Source organism: Kogia breviceps, chromosome 6 (assembly GCF_026419965.1).
Source record: "Kogia breviceps isolate mKogBre1 chromosome 6, mKogBre1 haplotype 1, whole genome shotgun sequence".
Classification (NCBI taxonomy): domain Eukaryota; kingdom Metazoa; phylum Chordata; class Mammalia; order Artiodactyla; family Physeteridae; genus Kogia; species Kogia breviceps.
In genome coordinates, this window is record NC_081315.1 from 146,693,602 (window position 1) to 146,713,450 (window position 19,849).

General features: G+C 60.7%; 1 protein-coding gene across 1 annotated transcript; it reads left to right on the forward strand.

Annotated features, from left to right (window-relative positions):
* The first annotated feature begins 1,121 nt into the window (after positions 1 to 1,121).
* RNF212 (ring finger protein 212) lies at positions 1,122 to 18,080 on the forward strand. The gene is made up of 10 exons (XM_059066151.2): positions 1,122 to 1,326; positions 4,046 to 4,107; positions 7,592 to 7,666; positions 11,419 to 11,475; positions 11,708 to 11,766; positions 13,473 to 13,525; positions 13,613 to 13,673; positions 14,485 to 14,530; positions 17,815 to 17,878; positions 17,971 to 18,080. Exons 1-10 carry the CDS (start codon positions 1,218 to 1,220, stop codon positions 18,078 to 18,080), a joined length of 696 nt encoding a protein of 231 aa, XP_058922134.1. The 5' UTR covers positions 1,122 to 1,217.
* Positions 18,081 to 19,849: the final 1,769 nt, after the last annotated feature.

Genomic DNA, 19,849 nt, shown 5'->3' on the forward strand with positions numbered 1-19,849 from the left:
TCAATTTGGACCAGTCACATTTCAAAGGCCAGTGGCCACACAAGGTTCATGGCTGCAGCACCGGACACAGGGCGTACCTCGTTTCCCCACGGCGTTCCACTTAGAGTGGTCCTGAATCTCTGCATTTCTCTATTTCCCTGAAAGACGGCCACTTTTCTCTACACAAGTGAATAGTCCAGAGACTTTCTCTGAACCAAGTGTTCTCAGTGGGTCCCACTCTGATCCACCTCCACAGGCGGATAGAAACTGCTCTTTGGAGAGGATGGGGCATCCCGCAAGGAGTGTAATTCTATGCAAAGCAACTTCCATTTATTTTCTCTACATTTTAAAATAAGCATAAGCTCACTAGCAGTTGCAAAAAACAGTACAGAGAGTCCCTTCCACCAACTCCCCTATCCACCGCTTTTAAAAGCGAGATAACCTCCCCCACGTCAAGCCTTTTCACATGTGCGTGTTAGAAGCAAGCAACGGCGCCGGGCCCGACCGGCCCATCTCGACCATGGGGTCCAGCCAGTGGGCCCTGGGCCCCACTCACACCCATCCTGATCCTGACCTCCATCCCTCCTGTCTCCCGGCCCTCATCCTCCGGGGCCCCAAGGACCCTCTGCCTCCCGCTTCCAGTATGGCGAGCACTGAGGGCCCCTCACCCTGACCTCCCCCACCCCTGCATAATGGAGGGCACGAGGGGCCACCTGGTCCACCTACCCGGTCCGCTCAGCACACCGCGTCTCAAGGTCGAAGCTCCGCCGTCGCTCCGCCGCTGCTCCGCCGTTGCTCCGGGAGGTGCAGCGGCCTCCCACCGCTCTGCGCCTGCGCCGGCGTCCCGGCACACCCACCTCGGCGCCGCCCGGGGGAGGGGGGGGCACATAGGTCCCGGACTACAACGCGCTGCCCTCAGAAGAATCGCTGGAGATTGCAGCGTTGGAAAGAGCGAGGCCAGGTCCTCGCCTGTATGTTCCTCCTCCCCGACGTCCAGCCAAAACAACCCGCAGAGGGGCAAGTCTAATTCTAACCTCCCTCTCTTCCCGGGTTGGTACCTTCCAGCGCAGGAGTTTTGGCGGGAATCAACGCCGCACTCTGGTGCGCAGGCGTGGAGTTGCAGCCCTCAGGCCACGCCCAGATCTCGCGTCTGGGTCTCGCGTGGGTCTCAGGAAGGCTTCGGTTGGGCCTAGGCCTTGTGGCGGCGGCGGCAGCAGCGGAGGAAAGCGCTGCGGAGCATGGCTGGCTGGGTGTTCTGTAATCGCTGTTTCCAGCCACCCCAGGGGACGGCGTGCTTCAGCCTGACTAACTGCGGCCACGTGTACTGCGATGTCTGCCTGCGCAAAGGTAAGGACGGGGTCAGGGCGTTGAGAGCCCTCGGGCCAGGCCCACACCTGAACCCCTGGGCTGGGCGGGGGGGGGTCTGCCAGAGAGCGGGGCTTCCAGGGGAGGGGACCTTGGGGGAGAGAGTCAGTGGGCCTGGGGTGGGGGGAGAGAGGACCTTCGGAGCAGGGGGCCTTGGGGGAGGGCGGGGCGTACGGGGGTGGGGGGGCACAGGCTGAGAGGCTCCGGGTCGCGACTCTTGGGCGCCTGCCTGCGGGCTGGGGGGGCAGGGCCTGTAGGGGCCACAGGGAGGGCCGGCAGCGCCCCGGTCGAGTGTCTTAGTTCCGGCACTGTCCCTCCTGCCACGTGGGGTCCGACCTCAGGCTGGTCCCTGTAAGGACAAGCGCAGGCGGAAGCGGGGGGGATTCAGAAGTGTCCCCGGCAGAGGAGGTGGGAGGAAGGGGGAGGCCTGAGGCGGGAGAGGACTGCTAGGGAGGCCCCGGCCTCGTCTGCGGGCAGCGGGCAGTGACGTGATTGATGTGTACTTTTCTTCTTGTGAAATGTTTTTATTGACGTATAGAGTTTATACAGGAATAAAGCCTAAATGGAAGCGCAATGAATTCTCATAAAGTGACCTACCTGGGAAACCAGCTCACAGATTAAGAATCAGAACATCTCACACACACACACACCCCAGGCCTCCTCAAGGAAAACCACTGTCCTGACCCGTGTTGGTGTACATCGCCTTGGACTGTTTAACCCCGGTGAGCGGGTGGTCCATCGGGCAGCAGGCTCCCCCCCTACACACACACCCCGTGTGGCCTTTGCCTGGGCCTCTCGCTGCGGGATCCTCGGTGCACACTTGCCCCTGGTGCCCCTTCCCTGCTGCTCGGACCGACGCCGTGTCCTGGTGTATTTCCCAGCTCGCGGCTGACCCTCGGGCTCTTCCAGGCTTTGGCTGTCACAGGTGGTGCTTCAGGCATGTTCATGCTGGGGTCTGGGGGCGAGCACCGTCGTGTGCCCAGGGGTGGGCTGGCTGAGTCTCGGTCTGCGTGGCTGGGGGAAGTGGAACTTGGTGGGCGGCAGGGCTTGGGGAAGAAGCGGCGTCTTGCACAGGGGAGAGGTGTCAGAGCAGGACAGCCGCCCGCGGGGCTGGACAGAAGCAGCGGGCAGGTTGGGCAGACCTGGGTGCAGAAAGGCATCTCGGTTTCCAACGTGTGGAACTCGCCGGGGTTGGTGGTGGGGTTCCCGTGGCCATCCAGGACGCTGCGGGGAGACAGCGGGTTTGAGGTGAGGCTCAGGACCTCACCTTTGGACACGGAGGTTCCAGGGAGAGCCATGCGGGGAGAGACCGAGGCGGGCTGTGAGGACACACGAGGGTCTAGGAGTCCGGGCAGCTGGAGTGCAGCAGGGAGAGGTTAGTGCAGAGAGGAGAGTGGAGATGCTGGGTGACACGAGGGCTGAAGGCAGGGGATGCAGGAGCCCGTTCTCGCCTGGGGAAAAGCACTTCCTAAAGAAGGTGGGTGGAGACGGGAGGAGGCTGTGAGGGCAAGAGAAAGCACAAACGTCAAACCGGGCATCCCAGCGCAGTCAGCCAGCGCATCGGCATGTGGCCCTGGCCTTAGTGGGTGGGTGACCTGCGTGATGCCGTGGGGATGGTGGGGACAGGCTGGCTTGGGGCTGGGAAGCGCCAGGGAGGGCTAGGGGCGGAGTTTAGTGGGAGGGCGTCTGAGTGAGGACAGGAGCCCTCGGGGCTGTGGGAAGAAGAGGAGATGAGCACAGGTGGAGGGTTAGGCCTGGCCTGGGCGGCCTTGCGTCCTAAGACAGAGGAAGGAGGCCGTGCGCATGGGCCACCGTGTGGTGCAGGGGGAGAGAGGTGCGCAAGACGGACCTCTCTATCAGTAGATGACACGGGGGCTTGTTTGAGTACCCCCCACGGGGAACTGGGGGGAAATGACCAAGAAAAGCAGAGGGGTGCCCAGCGATGCTGCAGATTCCGCAGTGCTGGATTCCTGCTTCTCAACCGTGTTGAACTGGGGGCGAGGGGGAGGCAGCCCCGGGTCTGGGCTGCTGTGCTGCCTGGAAGGGCCCGTGGTGGGTGGGTGTGGACCAACGGCTGGCCTCCAAGCTGCCTCCCGGAGAAGCCAAGATCAGAGGCTGTGAGGACCAGGCAGGGCCGAACCAGGAGCTGGAAGCCCTGAGGGCTGCAGGGCCAGCCGGTGGAGGAGGAGCATGTGGAGGCGGGGTCCCACAGGGAGGAGCCTGAGCGAGGGGTGGCCGTGGCCAGGGGCACGACACCTCCGTCCTCAGCCGGCACCGCCTGGCCCGTCTCAAGAGCTCAGTAAACGCCCCGACGCCCGCCGGTGAGCTGTCCCAGCTGCCACAGGGGCGAGGCCAAGGGGCAGAGCAAAACACTGTAGCTGCCAGGTGGGTGGGAGGAGCTTTTCATTTTGTAGAGTTTAAAATTTAAGTTAAGTTATTCCTATAAAATCGGATTGTAAGAAATATCTGGGACTGATCTAAGTTTGTGTTGTTGATCTTTATGGCCACCGTTTTGGAGCATATTTGCAAAACAAGTAAAAAAAGATTGTTACTTATGTAAGTCTTTTCAGCTATGTGCACGCCCACAGGCTTGTCCACTGCAAGTGCTGTAATCCTGTATGCTTTTGCAAGAAGGTCTGCATTCATATGTATTTAAAAGCACTACTCACTATAATAGAGTAAAATTTGCTTTCTATTATAGGTAAAAGAGATGAATGCTTGATTTGTAAAGTTCCATGTCGTACAGTTCTGCTTTCGAAACGTGTAAGTTGAAATCTGTAGTATCTGAAAGTTAATCACAGTGTTTCTTTTTAAATGTGACGTTCAATTTTTAGTCATTTGCGGTGTCTGAAACTTTTGTTTGTTTTGCTACGTGCAGTAGGGGATCTTACAAGCTTTGTGCGTAAAGGCCAATAGCGTGGTTCTGAATACCTTGCACAGCTTTCTCCTTAGCCAGAGCCTGGCCCCATTAGGAGGTGTGGTGCTCCTGGGAACGGAAGTCGGGTGCCTCTGTTTCTTCAGTACAACACCAGCTCCTCAGGAAGGTGGCGGAGTTTGGTTTTCCTGGGGTCATTTCTAATTAAGAGGGCTGAGGAAAAGTCGGTGAAGTTGATCCCTTCCCATTTAAGGTCTAAGATGTGTATTTGATCTGATGTTTAATCTATAAAAATTGCTTTTCTGATTACAAATATAATATAAAATTACATAAAACTCAAATATAACAGAAAATCATAACAGAGAATGTGAAAGTCCCCCAGATCCTACTTCCTGAAGAGGATGACAGCCAGGAGTGTGGATCCTTTTCTGGGTGTTTAGTGTGATTTATCTTTTATAAGGTGTTTCCCAGTTGACACTACATTTTCTAAAATATACACAGCCACATTCTCTAAAAGTGATTGCATGGTACGGCAGTATTTTCCTATTGGTAAACCTTTGGGTTTTTTCAGTTTTTTTCTATTTCAAACAATCTTACAGTGAACATTTTTTTTTACCATAGTTCTGCATACTTGTAAGACTATTTCTAGACCATAAATTCCTAGAAGTGGGAAAGCAAAGGCTTTCTGTTGGGGTATCCGTGCCTGTGGAGTGCAGTCTCTCCCCCCTCTCCTGTCCCATTTGGGGACTCCGTCCGTATTTCCCCTCAGAAAGGCCCTGGGCCCTAACTACAGTGAGGTGTCACTTCATACTGGCCAGAATGGCCGTCATCAAAAAATCTACAAACAGTAAACACTGGAGAGGGTGTGGAGAAAAGGGAACCCTCCTACACTGTTGGTGGGAATGTAAAGTGACACAGCCACTATGGAGAACAGCATGGAGGCTCCTTAAAAACTAAAAACAGAACTACCATATGACCCAGCAGTCCCACTATTGGGCATATACCCAGAGACAACCATAATTCAAAAAGACATATGTGGCTTCCCTGGTGGCGCAGTGGTTAAGAATCCACCTGCCAGTGCAGGGGACACGGGTTCGAGCCCTGGTCCGGGAAAATCCCACATGCTGCAGAGTAACTAAGCCCGTGAGCCACAACTACTGAGCCTGTGCTCTAGAACCCGCAAGGCCACAGCTGCTGAAGCCCGCACGCCTAGAGCCCGTGCTCCGCAACAAGAGAAGCCACCGCGATGGGAAGACCGCGCACCGCAATGAAGAGTAGCCCCCGCTCGCCGCAACTGGAGAAAAGCCCTCATGCAGCAACGAAGACCCAGTGCAGCCAAAAATAAATTTGATTAATTAATTTAAAAAAGAGAGACACGTGCACCCCAGTGTTCATAGCAGCACTATTTACAATAGCCAGGACGTGGAAGCAACCTAAATGTCCATCAACAGAGGAATGGGTAAAGAAGATATGGTACATATATACAATGGAATATTACTCAGCCATAAAAAGGAATGAAATCGGGTCACTTGTAGAGACGTGGATGGACCTAGAGACAGTTATACAGAGTGAAGTCAGTCAGAAAGAGAAAAACAAATTTCGTATGTTAATGCATATATGTGGAATCTAGAAAAATGATATAAATGATCTTATTTGTAAAGCAGAAATGAGACACAGATGTAGAGAACAAATGTATGGATACCAAGGGGGAAAGGGGTGGGGTGGGAGGAATTAGGAGATTGGGATTGACACATACATGCTATTGTTACTATATGTAAAGTAGACAGCTGATGGGAGCACACTGTGTAGCACAGGGAACTCCATGCACTGTAGTGTCCTAAATGGTGGAGATAAATGTATACATTGGCTGATTTATTTTGCTGCGCAGTAGAAGCTAACACAACATTGTAAAGCAACTATACTCCAATAAAAATAAATTTTAAAAAGAAGAAAGGAAGGCCCTGGGCCCTGACAGGTCAGTGCTGACACCCTCGCCTCCCTCCTGGCCCATGGAGGTCTTTGTGTAGGACCAGGTTCTCTGTGGGCGTCAGTCTGGTCTCCACTCACTGGGGCCCCTGCCCCTAGTGTGTAGGCCTCACCCAGGCCCTCAAGGGAGGCGTGGCTTCTGTCCTGTTTCCCTTGGAAGACGGGGCTCGAGGCGTTGGGTGCTGTCCAGGGTCTCGGATAGAGGCCAAGCGCGGGGCTCACGTGCACGTGGAGCCTTGCCACGGGCCCCCTGCCCTCCTGGCGCCCCGCTCAGCCCTCCTCTGAGTTAGCAGTGGATTCTGGAGCCGCTTCCCCTGCAGCCGCCCCTCCACAGGGTCCTCCAGAAGCTCCTTGGGGGCCCTGGCCCTTCTAGTGCATTTCCTAGTTTCTAGCTCGGATCTTGCTTTCCCTAAGTGCTGTGTTACTGTCATTTCAGCAGAGATGGGGAGCGGCTGGGCCCGTATGCTTGGTACAGACTGGGAGGGGCCCAGGCTCATGGTTTCATCAGCCTGTGTGTGTCCTTGTCCCGGCCCTTCGGTGTCTCTCGTGCTGCTGTGGCCGGGTGGTGGGTGAGGGCAGGAGGCAGGTGTATCTGCACAAGGAGTGTACGTGGGCAGGTGCCAGTTTGTAAACCCTACTTTTTCATGTTTGCTTTTTAAATAACACGGGGCTTCCCTGGTGGCGCAGTGGTTAAGAATCCTCCTGCCAATGCAGGGGACATGGTTTTGAGCCCTGGTCCGGGAAGATCCCACATGCCGTGGAACAACTAAGCCCATGTGCCACGACTACCAAACCTGCACTCTAGAGCCCGCAAACCACAACTCCTGAGCCTGCGTGCTGCAACTACTAAAGCCTGCGCACCTAGAGCTCACGTGCCACAACTACTGACCCCTTGTGCCACAACTACCTAGCCTGCGCTCTAGAGCCCATGAGCCACAACTACTGAGCCTGCGAGCCACAAGTTCTGAAGCCCCCACACCTAGAGCCTGCGTGCCACAGCTGCTGAGCCCACGTGCCAAAACTACCGAGCCTGCGCTCCACAATTAGAGAAAGCCCCAACGCAGCCAAACATAAATAATAAATTTATTTTTAAAAGTAAAATAAATAAGTAACACGTACTTGTGAGCAGTTTGAAGTCGTGCCCATCACTCTCCCCACTTCTGATTTCACTGTTGCCTTTGTACGCGGCTCCCCCCAGCCGCCTGGAGCCCCTCAGCACTGCCCTTGGTTCTCGAGGAGGTGGCACCGTCCCGCACCTGCGCCGTGGAGTGCTCGGTGCCCCTTGGACGCAGCCGTGATGTCCTTGTGGCTGAGTCCGGGCCCTGAAGCGCGTAGAGCCCTGGCCCGTGGAGGCAGTGGCGGTGCAAGCAGCCTTTTCTCTTTCAGACAGACGCTGACATCCAGGCGCTCTTCATGGGCATAGACGGCCTGTGCAGGAAGTATGCAAGGGAGACCTCCCAGGTGAGTCCTAGGCTTTTCCTTCAGCCCTTGGAGACTTGGTTGTGGAGACCAGTCCACTCTGGACACACGGTCGGCGAGTGTCTCCCACCCCCACTGTGGCGAAGCCGTGCGCTCTGTCCCGTGGTCTCTGTGCCTTTGCTGGGTGTCAGGACACAGTGGTCGCTTGGTCAGGACGCCCCACTGAGCCTCACGATTCGAGGGACAGACCTTAGATCTGGGGTTTGGAAGGCGGGGCTAGGGCTGTCTGGACTCTAGGCAGTGGGCTGCTTGTGACGCTGTCCTCTCCTGAGGGTCACTTGTGCAGCCCTCGCCCACCCTGTGGCCCCCGTGGCATCCGTGCCTGCCCGACCCTCCTCGTCACCGTGCACGTCCCCCGTTCGCTGCTTCACACACTCGCCCCCGTGCCCAGCCCCTAATGCTGTGCATCCGTGCCCTCCTCACATTCCTCCCTGGACGTCACTGGACAGCCTGTGGTCCCCCCCGCTGTCCTTCTGTTAAAGGCGCAGCCCCCACCGCTGGCCGCCTGCCACCTGCCCTCGGAGGCCGCGTGGAGGAGCGGCCGGGAGCCGCCTGAGGCCGAGGCCCTTCCCTGGGGCAGCGCCGCCCGCCCGACCGCTCTTGCCCTTTGGCCTGCACGTCTGCAGGCCGTGGTCAGCCAGCCTGCCAAGACCAGCCCCTCCCCTCCCCATCCCCTCTCTGGCTCCTACGTGGCCAGAAGCACCAGCGGGGCCATGGCTGTCCCCCAGCATCCTGGCACTGCTCCAGGGGGACGCAGGGGTGCCCCAAGACTCAGCATCAGCACAGGGTGAGCGCTGGGGTCGGGGGTCAGGGACTGCCCGCATCGCCCCTTTTGCAGTGGGACCCTCGTTCGGGCCGGGTCGTGGGGCCAGAGCCGCCTGTGTTGGGAGGTACACAGGTAGCCCTGCGCCTGGAGAAGTCTCACCAAGGACAGCCCAGCACGGGGCCTGGGGCCGCCCCTCCATCTCAGGCCCCACGACCCCGGCGTGGTGGGGGGCAGCCCAGCGGCCTTGGGTCCGCCACCTGGTGGTTACCCGCCCACCTCAAGTGCAGAGCGGCCACACGACAGAGGACATTGCAGCCCGCTCTGCGTGCTGGCCCGTTGGGTTTGCTGTTACTTTAAATGGATTTAATGAACATCGCACGTTTCTCAGTATTCATTTCTCGCAGGGTAAATGTTGGCAGGTAAGACCCGTGTGACAGCCTCTGTGGGTCCTCGGCAACCCGAGGAGCGTGCAGCCAGCCTGGGAGCAGGGCTGTGGGCACGTGGGCGCGGGCCCTGGACGTGCCAGGGCAGGGGCAGAGCCAGGCCCGTTCCTGCCCCGGAGCTGCCCACTCAGCCTCCTGGTCTCGTTCTGCCCCTGGAGCCGCCTGCCTCTGACGCCCCGGCCCCGAGGCTGGAGGTGGGAGTCCTCGGCGCGGAGCCCGCGGGCTGTGCTGCTCTCAGGCCCACGACCCCGCCCAGGTGCCCTGTGCTCCTCCGGCCCCGTCCTCCTGCCGCCCCCGGGCAGCAGCGCGGAGCGGCCGTGCGGGTCAGCCCCTCCTTGGCTTCTGAGCAGAGCCGGCCCGGCCGCCGTCCGGCGCGGCCTCTAGGCTCCGTGTGGCCTCAGCAGGCCTCACCTGTGTCTCAACCCAGATGGGGACTCGGGCCCGTCTTCATTTTGTCTCGTTGGAACCGTCTGACCCCTGCCCAGGCCACAGCGCTCAGCCTCAGGTGCCCCAACCAGTGCAGGTGGCGTGTGGCCGCGGGGTCCGGGCTGCCCCCGAGCCCACGTGAGCCTTGCGTGCTCAGTGGGGCTGCTCTCGCCGGCCGCTCAGGCGCCCCACCAGCCGGCCCCTCTCCCAGGGCCAGCTTTGCCCGTGGCACCGCCCCTGCTGTGGCCTCACCTGTCCTGTCGCGTCTGTATCAGCCACAGGGGGCCTGCACGCTTGTCCTCACCAAGGCCCTCATTCAAAAATGGCCTGCCAGGGTCGAGATAGCCACTGGCCTGTCCACAGGCCTTGCTGAGCCCCAGTGCCTGCGAGGCGGGGTCCCGTGTGCCGGCTGGAGCGTGGCCCGCTCCCAGCCTCTCCAGAACGGCCTGGGGCTGCTCCCAGAGGCGGTGCTGTCTGTGTCTCAGTTTGGGCCCTGCACCAAGACACGATGTCAGGGGTCAGCGCGGGACATTAGTCTCTCGCCGCAGGCGTAGGACACACGGGAGGAGTGAGCTGCGGAGACAGGTGACTGTCACTGTGTCTTGCTGAAGGTGATTGGGGAAGGTGGCTTGAGAACTGTCTATACAAAACCCCTCCCAGCTGTGCACGGCCCCCCCTCGGTCAGGAACCCGACGGCCCTGCCTCAGTGCCCTGCGCGCTGTGAGGAAAAGGCACCCGGTCACGGGCTGACGGGGGCCTCACCTCGCTCAGACTGAGGACCCGGGAGTCTGCCTGCTGGGCCCGGGGGCAGCGGGACTTGAGAGCCGTCGGCGCAGTCCAGGGCCTTTCGGGGACGGGGCCTCGCGAATCATGAGGACTTGTGCAGGACCGGCATTGGGGTCCCCTTGGGGCGCCCCTTCCACAGGCGGACGCTCTGGGCAGAACCTGTGTCCGTCGACCCTCCCCTGGGTGGAGACTCGGCATCCCTGGTCTCACGGAGCAAGGGGCTCGCTGGAGCCCTGTGGAGCAAGTCCCCTGACCCAAGGGCTCTGAATCCCTCAGAAGATACAGGAGCCAGGAGGCCAGGAGACTCTAAAGAGGGTGTTTGTCCCTCCTGACCACAGCCCCGCCCTCTGGAGGTGGCCTGGCCTGTAGATGGGTGGGCTGGGCCAGCCTCCTTTCCACAGACGGATTTTTCTCCCTCAGTTTGGACCAGACGACTGAGCCCCAGGGAAAAGGCCACCGTCCCTGGATGTTTGCACGCGTGTTGGCAGACTCCTGGCGGGGCGTGAAGTGGGTGACGCGTTCATCCGATGCGGACTTCAAATCCCAGTTTGCCCAGCACCTGATGCTGCTGTGTGTCAGCTGTGCGCAGACGGCGACAAGAATTAGGTTTAAGGAATTCAGTTCAGTGTTTTGAGAGAGTGGGTGTCGTCTGAAACTCCAGTGCTGAAACTAGCTCTCTCTTCCCTTGAGGACATCACAGTCGCCGTTTTCTAATGTACGTGGGCGCTCTCAGGGACTGGTCCGGCACCACAGACATGGAGGTTGGGGCTCATATAAGTGGAGGACCAGGGGTGGTGCTGGTTCCAGGCACTACTGGCCCTGGATGTCCAGTCAAGGTCACTGGGCTCCTGGAACGGCATGGCCCTTCCTGTCTGCCCAGTGGCGTTCTTGCCCGGCGCAGGCCCAGTCATGGTGGCAGGTCAGGGGGTTCCTGGTTGGTCTGTCTGGTCAGGAGGCCACCTGTGATCCAGTTGCTGTTGCCTGAGGGACAGCACATGGTGATGGACCCCTGTGGAATGCGTCCCATCCCATGGCCTGGACCCCGAGGGCCACTGAAGCCACACGGAAGAGAGGCACAGCACCCCTCACGCCCACGCGACCCTCATGTGGAACCTGCGGCCCTCGCTGCCTTTGGGTGGAGTGCACCCTGCCGTGAGCACCCACGCAGCCCGGGCTCTGCCGGCGTTGGCTCTGGCTGCCAGGCTGCAGCGGGGCCACGTCTTGGGAAGAGCTGGCGGCTGCAGGAAGTCCCCACCGGCCTCTGCGGCAGCGACCACGCGCGCATCAGCAGCTGACACGTGTTGTCTTTGCAGGTTTCTGAATTTCAAGAAAAGCACAGGAGGAGACTGTTAGCCTTCTACGGAGAAAAGGTAACTCCAGTTGACCGGCAGTGAGAGCAGCGGTCGTGTCACCCAGCGCTTATTTCCTACACACCTGATGACCTGGACTCGGTGCACGTTCACTCATAAATAGCGTGAGGGCCACTGCCACGTAACTCACATTCTGATTTGTGGTTTAAGAAATTGAGGATGCACGTGTTCCGTCTAAACTGTTGCTTGGTGTCGTGCACGTGGTAACTGGAAGTCGTTCAATTGTGTTTAGATTTTTCAGTTGGAGGAGTCCCTCAGGAGGGCAGCGCTGAGGATGGAGCGGCCGCAGAGGTGAGCCCCCGGGGCGCGAGGGCGACGGAGGGCCCGCTGTCGCGACTGCTCGTCTGTCTCGGCCCTGTCGTAACCGAGGGCGCAGAGGAAAGAGCATTTCCATTGGCTAGGAGCTTCTGTCAGAGCAGAAACGCAGGGAACTGGAGGGGAGGGGAGGGAGACAAAAAGAAGTTTTAAAAACATGAGTGGTTCCCCTTGGGGGGCCCCCAGTGATTCCTGGGTGACGGGAGGGGGGCCTGGGAGGAGAGTGAACCCCACCTGCAGTTCCCTGGAGAGCGCATGCAGCACACCCGTGCCCTGGTCCGGGCCCTGTGGCAGCCCTGGGCCCATTGGCCCCCGGGGGTCAGTACAGCACCACCCGTGTTCACCCACGTTCTCGGTTTTATGAGACACGTTATGAACGCAGTGAATGTTCAGAAGTCCCAATTTGGGGGCCACAGGTTAACCTGCGGGGTTGCTGTCTGCCCAACGGGCAGCTGGGGTCAGCGTGGGCGCCCAGGGGCCACCAGCCAGAGTTGGAGCTGGGCGCCTACCAGTGTGGACTCAGCCTCGTCTGGGGTGAAAAGGCCTCCACCCACCCGCCTTCGTGATGGGGCATGAGCTGCCGGTGCCGCCTTTTAAGGCGTGTTTGGGGTCAGTGAGCTGCGGGCCGGCGCAGCAACAGAGGAGGCTTCTCCCTTCCCTGAGGGACTGCGGGGAGACAGCGCGGCCAAGACCTCCTGTGGCGGGCAAGGCCTGACCCTGACACGGGGACGAGAGGCCCCCGGGCCAGTCCCTGGGATCTGTCCTCCTTGGTGTGCAGTTTGCTTTCTTTCTGCGGAATCATGTCTTTGCTTAATTCTGGAAAATGTCCAGCCCTTAGCTTTCCCATTCTCCCTGTGTGGCTTTGTCCCCACCTGGTGTCTGCCCCTGGCGACCTGCTCCTTCAGACTCCGGCATCCACAGCACCCACCCCGCTCCACGCGCACCACGCCTTCTCCCGCGTCTGTCTGGCTCTCGGGCTCGCCCTTCCAGCCCAGCCCTGGCCACTTTTGGTGCCGTATTCTCGCTCTGCCTCACAGGCTCTTTGTCGGTGTCTTCAGGGTCCAAATCTGCCTGTTTCCCTCGGGCTCCACGTGGAGCGTTCCTGGCGCGGTGGGTTCTGTGCCAGGCCCACCCGCTGACCGCTCTCCGTGCACCACGTTGCCTGCGTCTCCCTCTGGGGTGAGCCTGTCCCCCCCACGCGGCACCCTTGCCCCAGACCACTCCTGCCCGGGTCTGCCCCGCCAAGCACGGTGTGGTGTCACCACTGCAGACCCTGTCACAGGGCCTGTCTCGAGGGGGCCTTGGACACTTGCCTTCCCCGCATGCCCAGCGTGGCACCCACTTTGTTCCACTGAGTCACTTGGAAGCAGGAGTGAGTGCCCTTCAGGGAGCTGGGCCGCAGCACGGCCAGCGCCCCCGCTGGTCGGTGGGCCGCTCGGCAGGCCTTTATTGAGCGCCTGCTGTGTTCTCGGCACTGTCTTGGGCTCTGGCGAGTCAGAGGGATCCCTCCGTTCCTGTGGGGTGCAGCCAGGCGTGTGCAGTAACTGAAGCTGTGGAGGGTGCCAGGGGGCAGTGCCACGGAGAACGGAGGCTGTTTCTGTTTTCTTTACCTTCAGGTTGGAAGGAATTACTTGGAAGTAAACGTTTATGGCTCAATTAATGCCTTTTCTCCATCTATTTAGTGTGAGATTGTCACAACAAACGGCTTTCAGCACAATAAAAAATCCAGCTCCAAGTAAGTAAAGTGATGCCCGGAAGGGGAAGGTTGTGACGAGGTGCAGAGTTGGCCCGATTGGCTCCAGCGCCAGGTTTCTCGTCACAGCTCCTTCGACAAAGCCCCGCGGGCCTCTCTTCCTGCCGCCGGACTCATCAGCCTCTGAAAGGTGTGCACCCCCAGCCCCCAACCCCCAACCCCCGAACGTCGGGCAGTGTTTCAGGCGCCGGCAGCTTGCGCCTAGCTCCACTTCCATCCCTGTGGCCGCAGGGACCGGTGGGTGGTGGTCACGTGACCTGGGCTGGACAGCTGGGTGTCGTCCCCGGGAGCCTCCTCTGACTCTGGGACAAGAGGGACGTGGACGAAACAGGACGAGAGAGGGGTGGGTGTTTCTCTTGGAAGGTTGGAGTTGAGCCCACAGGTAGCAGGTGTGATGAGGTCTCCCGAGGCCCCATCAGCCTGGCCGCCCCACCCCACCTCCCAAGCTCGTTGGGAAAGTAGGGAGCAGGCCCTCTTCCCGCCTCCCTGTGCTCCTGCGCGGCTGCCTGGCCACAGCCCACGGCAGCCTTTGGGTTGATTAGTTAGGGAACTGCCGTGGGCCCAGCCCTACCTGCGTGAAACATGCGGGGCGGGCAGGTGGGCGGAAGTAAGCGCTCCTGCTCCCAGAAGTCCAGCAGGAAGCAGGGGACGCCAGTGACAGCGGCCGGAGGGGGGCAGCCAGCCAGGAGGAGGCCACGCGGGGACCTTCTGGGGCAGGCGGTGGGAGGGGAGACGGGAGGGCTCGCTTGTGCCAGATGGTGGGGGCTTCCGTGTCCTTGGGTGGGTGCACGGTGGTGTGCAGGCCTCGCTGACCACGGCGGGGCTGTGATCACCGAGCTCCCCTGGTGCCCAGCAGCTGTCGGAAGGAGAGCCGCCCTCAGGGCCTCGTGTGCTTTTGTTACTTGGTTGTAACCGGCCGTGACCGTGTTTCATTGTAACAGGGTGGAGTCCATGGAAGTTGACCTTACGCCTTCCCCGAGGAGAAAGGTGAGCGCACCTGCCCTCCGCGAGCCCGGTTCCCAGATGCTTCGCGTGGACGGTTTTCTCGTCACTGATAACCGTCAAGCACGCCAGCGCCGTCGACTCTGGGCGGCCAATCTCCAGGCGGCTCCTGGGAGGGACCTGGGAGGGAGGCTGGGGCGCAGCCGTGGGGCCACTGGGCTCTGCGGTGGGGGGGGCCCTCCTTCCCCCGCTGTGTCTGAACTCGGTCTTGCCTGGAGGTCTCGTGCCGTTGTGCTCACCGAGTACACGACCTGCGAGGTGGATGCCAGCATGTGGGCTGGTTGGTGAGAAGCGGTGCCCGTCCCCAGGGAGCCATCCTGGAAGCAGATGTGGAGGCACCCGGGCTGAAGGGCTGGGCCATCCGGGGCGGGTGGGCAGCAGAGCCCCTCCGGGCTCCGGTGGGAGACGCTTCCCACCCACCTACCCCTCGTCAGCCGTCTCCCAGCGCCAGAAGGGGGCGTGGGTGCACCTCCGCCCTGCCCCAGACCTCGGCCGCTCATGACTCAGTCCCCCCAGCCTGGAGCTCACAGGTGCCTGCCAGTTCGCCTTGGCCCCGGCCCACATGTGGCCCCGTTCTGGAGGTTAAAGAACATTCCAGAGATAAAGGCTGACGGCTCAGCGATGGTGTGTTCCTGGGTGGCACATTGGAAATTGTGCCTTGGGACCAGAATGCCACAAACTGATTTGAGATTCCAAAGTGAGGTTCTAGACCAACATCTATGCGGGCTTGGGTGGACCCTCGTGGACCTGTGTCACCGTCTCAGCACTCACCCCTCGCGGTGTGGAGCAAACAGGCACGGCCACGTTCCAGGAAAACCATCAGTCAAAGGCTGTGGCTGCCAGAATGGGACGCGCGTTTTCAGGGAAAACTTGTCCACCCAGTGGCCCACCTCCCGGACACCCCGTCAGCCCTGGGGTGGGTGTGCGCACACCTCTGTGGAGGGGCTGCCCTGAAACCCCGAGCGGGGCAGTGAGGCGTTTCCTGGAAACCCCAAGACCCCCCCCCCAGGAGGTCCCGCAGACGGCATGGCTGGGCCCACACTGTGGCCGTGGAACAGAGGGCAGCTCCTGCGCTCCCTGAGGTGACCCCGGAAGGAGTCTGGTGGTCTTGGCGACGGAGGTCCTGGAGGAGGAGAGTGGGATCCTGCCCCCCTCCCACCCTGCGGCACCGGGCCTGGGTCCTAGGAGGGAGGGAGAGGCCGCGCCTGCGAGCAGAGAGGGACCCACCGGTGAGGTTCCGCTTGGGGACTTGGACCGTGGATGCTCGAGGCCTGCTCGGCAGGTGCTGGTTCCCCGGAGGGGTTGAGCCACGTGTACAGCGAGGACATGCTTGAGCCCGTGAGCCCAGGGGGAGGCGATGCCGCGGGCAGCAGGCGGGGGCCTCCCGGTCATCCCCTCCAGGATGTGGCCTCCAGTGAGGACGTGGCCCCGCGGAACCCTGAGGGGCTGCACACGTGCACGGCTCCACCACGCCTTCCTGGCACGGGGCCTGGGCCTCTCCGGAACGCCTGTCCTCTGGCGGCAGGAGCTCCCCACGGAGTGAGGTGTGTGGAGGAGGCCGTGACACAGCGTGTCAATCACGTCCCACAAGCCAGCCCGGTTGCACTATGGGACTTGGTGGCTGATGGGCCGGTGGAGGGCAGGCAACCCACCCCAGAGTGCAGCCCAAGGTTGGGCCCCTCCCTGGCCCTGGCTGCCCTGGTCGGGTGTGGTCCCGCTCTGCCACATCGGCCCAACCACCTGGCCGTCCACGCCGAGATGTGCTTGCAGCCGAGCCCGGGGTGACCGGTGAAATCCTGAGGGCAGCCGAGTACGGCCGCCAACAACCCAAATCCTCGATAGCAGCTCCCAGGCGCGCTCGAAGAAGCGGGTCCTGTGGGGGCCTGTCTCGGCACCTCAGCTCCCTGGAGCTGCTGCGCCCGCGCCCTTCCCCGGCCTGGGCCACGGCCAGCACTCACCTGCGTCACAGCCACCAGCCTGGACACTCTGCATCTGTAAACTTCCTGTTCCGCCTGTTACCGCAGCCTCCCCCAGATAGGTGCTAACCCGACAGGAGTGATTTCGTTTCCTCTCTTTGATAACTTTTCAGAGTTGGCCTGTGCTGGACCCTCGTGGCCTGACGTGTAGGACGGGCCGGAGGTGGGAGGAGGGGCGGGGCCGGTGCACAGGCGGCCGCAGAGGGTCTGGGGAGGGTGGCCGAGCTGGAGGGAGGCTCTGAACGCAGCCGAGAAACAGCAGCAGGAAGGGCTGTGAGGTCAGGCCCAGCTCGTCACGAGCCACGTTAAAGCTACAGCAGCAACGGGACGAGGGCACTCTGAGCAGTGAGGGCCCCCGAGCCGGCCCTGCCGTTTCCGCAGACCCCGGAGAGGCCCTCACCTTGGGCACGGGCCTGGAGTGTGGCGGCAGGGGAGGGAAGCCCGAGGCAGGGGAAGCCGCTCAGGTGGGCGGGCGCCAGCCTGCCAGGCAGTGCGAGGCTGTTTGCAAAGCGTTCGAGGGTGGGGGCCGGTCCCTCCAAGGTCAGGGTCTTGCCAGCAGGCGTGAGCCGGAGGCAGCGCCGGGGTGGGGACGTTCGCAGAGAGTGCCCTGAAACGAGGCCACCGCCAAGCTGGCGGGGAGGCTGCTTGACAGGAGCAAAGGGCTGTCGTGGGCGCGGGAGCTGGGAAGGTGGGCCCGAGGTCGCAGCAGGGGCACAGGTGGGGCGGTGGCCGAGTCTAGGGCCCCAGGAAGGGCCAGGATGGGCTGTGGAGATGAAGAGACGGGCACAGAAGCAGCCCCAGGCCTGGATTCCTGGCAGCGGCTGTGTGCCCCGCCCCAGGTCCCACGGTGCACTTACAGTTAGAGGGGCGGCTCCGGGGGCAGAGCGGGTGCGGTGGGGTGCCGCCCGGCGAATGCTGCCATGTGCATGGCGTGGAGCAGGCCTGGTGCCGGGCACTGCCCGCCAGCCCTAGCCACGCCCGTCGGCATCCGGATTGCAAGGTGACAAGACGCTCCTCAAATGAGGATTTACTCAGGACTTTGAAATTCCTAATGTCAGCCAAGAAGTTGGGTTACTTTTCCTCTTCTGAGACTCTTAAAAGCACTCAGTGGACCCTTTGTCCACTCACCACCGTGGGCCCTACCCACTCGGCCGCGTTCCCACCCAGGACGAGGTCAGACAGGAGTTTCTCAGGCAGCTGAGACTAAGGAGCTGTGTTCTTAGCAAATGAGATTCTTTCCTCCTGAGTGACAGCTCTGGAGCATTAACCAATTGTTTTCTTCTTACAACCTAGCGTGAGGTCGCCCCTGGCCTGGCAAGGATCTCTCTGCTCAGTCCGCCGCGGGATGGACGCATGGGTAAGTGGAGACCCGCCACCTTACCCCGGTCCCCACGTGCTGAAGGACTTACCCGCTGGGTGTGGCTCCATGTGGAGGCACGTTTCCCCCAGAACGGGCCCCTCCTGGGTCCATCCAGGGCACCTGTGGGGCCCCACGTGACCCGGCACAGGGGAGGCGGGCCTTCGTGGCCTGTCTCCTAGGCTTTGAACAGGAATCCTAGGACCTGCTGTGCTTACTGGTGCTTGCTGGAGTGGCTGCTGGGTGAGCACCCGGGCCCTTCCCCGGGGGCTCCGCGTGAGCCTGCCCGCCTGCCCAAAGCACCAGGCTCTGGCGCACGCCCCATCTTCCACCCCAAGTCCCTCCCTCACCCAACTCGGGCCGAGTCCCTGGAAGTGTCCTCGGTGTCATCGTGGAAACGTTTACATTTGAGATAAATGCTTATTCATTCTTAATCGTCAGCTCCTCTGTTTTCTTTCTTGCCGTTGCTTCTAGCATCTCCGTCCTTAGATTCATTTTTCTTCTTGCTGGAGTTGAGATGCTGATGGTTGTCTCTGAGGTGTAGGTTTTCTGAGCCATGTCTCTCTAGGGCCTCTCGGTGCCGCCCTTGCGCCTGAGCACCTGGCTGGGCTTGATCTGCTTCTGCACTTTGGCATCGCTGCTGCGCCTGCCCCCTCCCCTCGCCTCCCCCTCCCCTCCCCTGCGTGGACGCTGTGCTCCCCGCCTCAGCTCACAGGTCAGGCCTGCGTCTTCCTGTCTCCCTGCCCTGCCCTCCCCTGGTGTCCCAGGCCATCTGTCACTCCAGGGCCCTTGCCTCTCGTGCCGCCCACCTCCATCCTCCTGGGCAGCTAGAGTGTCCACCCATCAGGGTTCCCTTGGTTTTGGAGGTGGCGTTTCCCCTGGGCGCTGGGGTGTCCAGTGGGCATCAGCATCCTCTCCACCCTCGTGCCCGGCCCAGCGTCCCCACCTTGTGCCCCCACCGTCATGCTGCCGTGGGGGTGCGGGTTTCAGGTCAATGTCTGCAGGCCAGCCTGTGGGGCAGGGCCCGGCGCTGGGAGCATCTTTCCCTCAGGAACTGGGGGTCTGGCAGATATTGAATGTAGTTTCCTGTGCTGTTACGGTAGGACCTTGTTGTTTATCCATTCTATCAATGTTTTGTAACAACCTAAAATGGAAAAGCATCTGAAAAATATATATATACATGTATAACTGAATCACGTGGCTGTACACTTGAAACTAGCACAGCGTTGTAAATTAACTATACTTCAGTTTTTTAAAAAACAAAAATGCAGTTTAAAAGAGGAATTGAAATAATTACATTGGAAAGCATTTAGAAGGCAACAGGGGCAGACTAGCAGAAAAGAGAATGAGGCGCAGGGACTTCCCTGGTGGCGCAGTGGTTGAGAGTCTGCCTGCCGATGCAGGGGACGCGGGTTCGTGCCCCGGTCCGGGAAGATCCCACGTACCGTGGAGCGGCTGGGCCCGTGAGCCGTGGCCGCTGTGCCTGTGCGTCCGGAGCCTGTGCTCTGCGACGGGAGAGGCCACGGCGGTGAGAGGCCCGCGTACCACAAAAAAAAAAAAAAAAAAAAAGAATGAGGTGCAGACAGTAAATAGCAGAATGGCAGGTGCAGGTGCACGTCAGCCACCCAGCACCCGTGAGCAGCCGGCCACACCGGTGAAGGGATGCCCCGCATGCTCCCTCCGAGAGACGTGCTCGAAGTACCGCAGCACAGACACCAAGTGAAAGGACACCGTGCGTGTGGCAGCCAGATGAGGGCTGGGGTGCGGCACGAGTATCAGAGAAACAGACCAGGACAGGGACTGTTGTGGAGTCCAGGGGCAGGGGGAGCAGCTCGTGGTAACAGGGCGTCAGGGAAACACAGCGACTGGGAATGTTTATACACCTGACAGCAGAGCAGGTACCCGGAGCAAAAGCCGCCAGTGGAGAAGAGCCGACCATCCAGCAGGGGGGCTCAGTGCTCTCCCCTCAGA

What these genes read in the sequence shown, in the direction of transcription:
- RNF212 (XM_059066151.2), top strand. Translation starts at nt 1,218, where the DNA reads ATGGCTGGCTGGGTGTTCTGTAATCGCTGTTTCCAGCCACCCCAGGGG. An exon ending in AATAAAAAATCCAGCTCCAA is followed by an intron (nt 13,526 to 13,612) that starts GTAAGTAAAGTG and finishes TTCTCGTCACAG; the next exon opens with CTCCTTCGACAAAGCCCCGC. An exon ending in GCCGCGGGATGGACGCATGG is followed by an intron (nt 17,879 to 17,970) that starts GTAAGTGGAGAC and finishes CGTTTCCCCCAG; the next exon opens with AACGGGCCCCTCCTGGGTCC.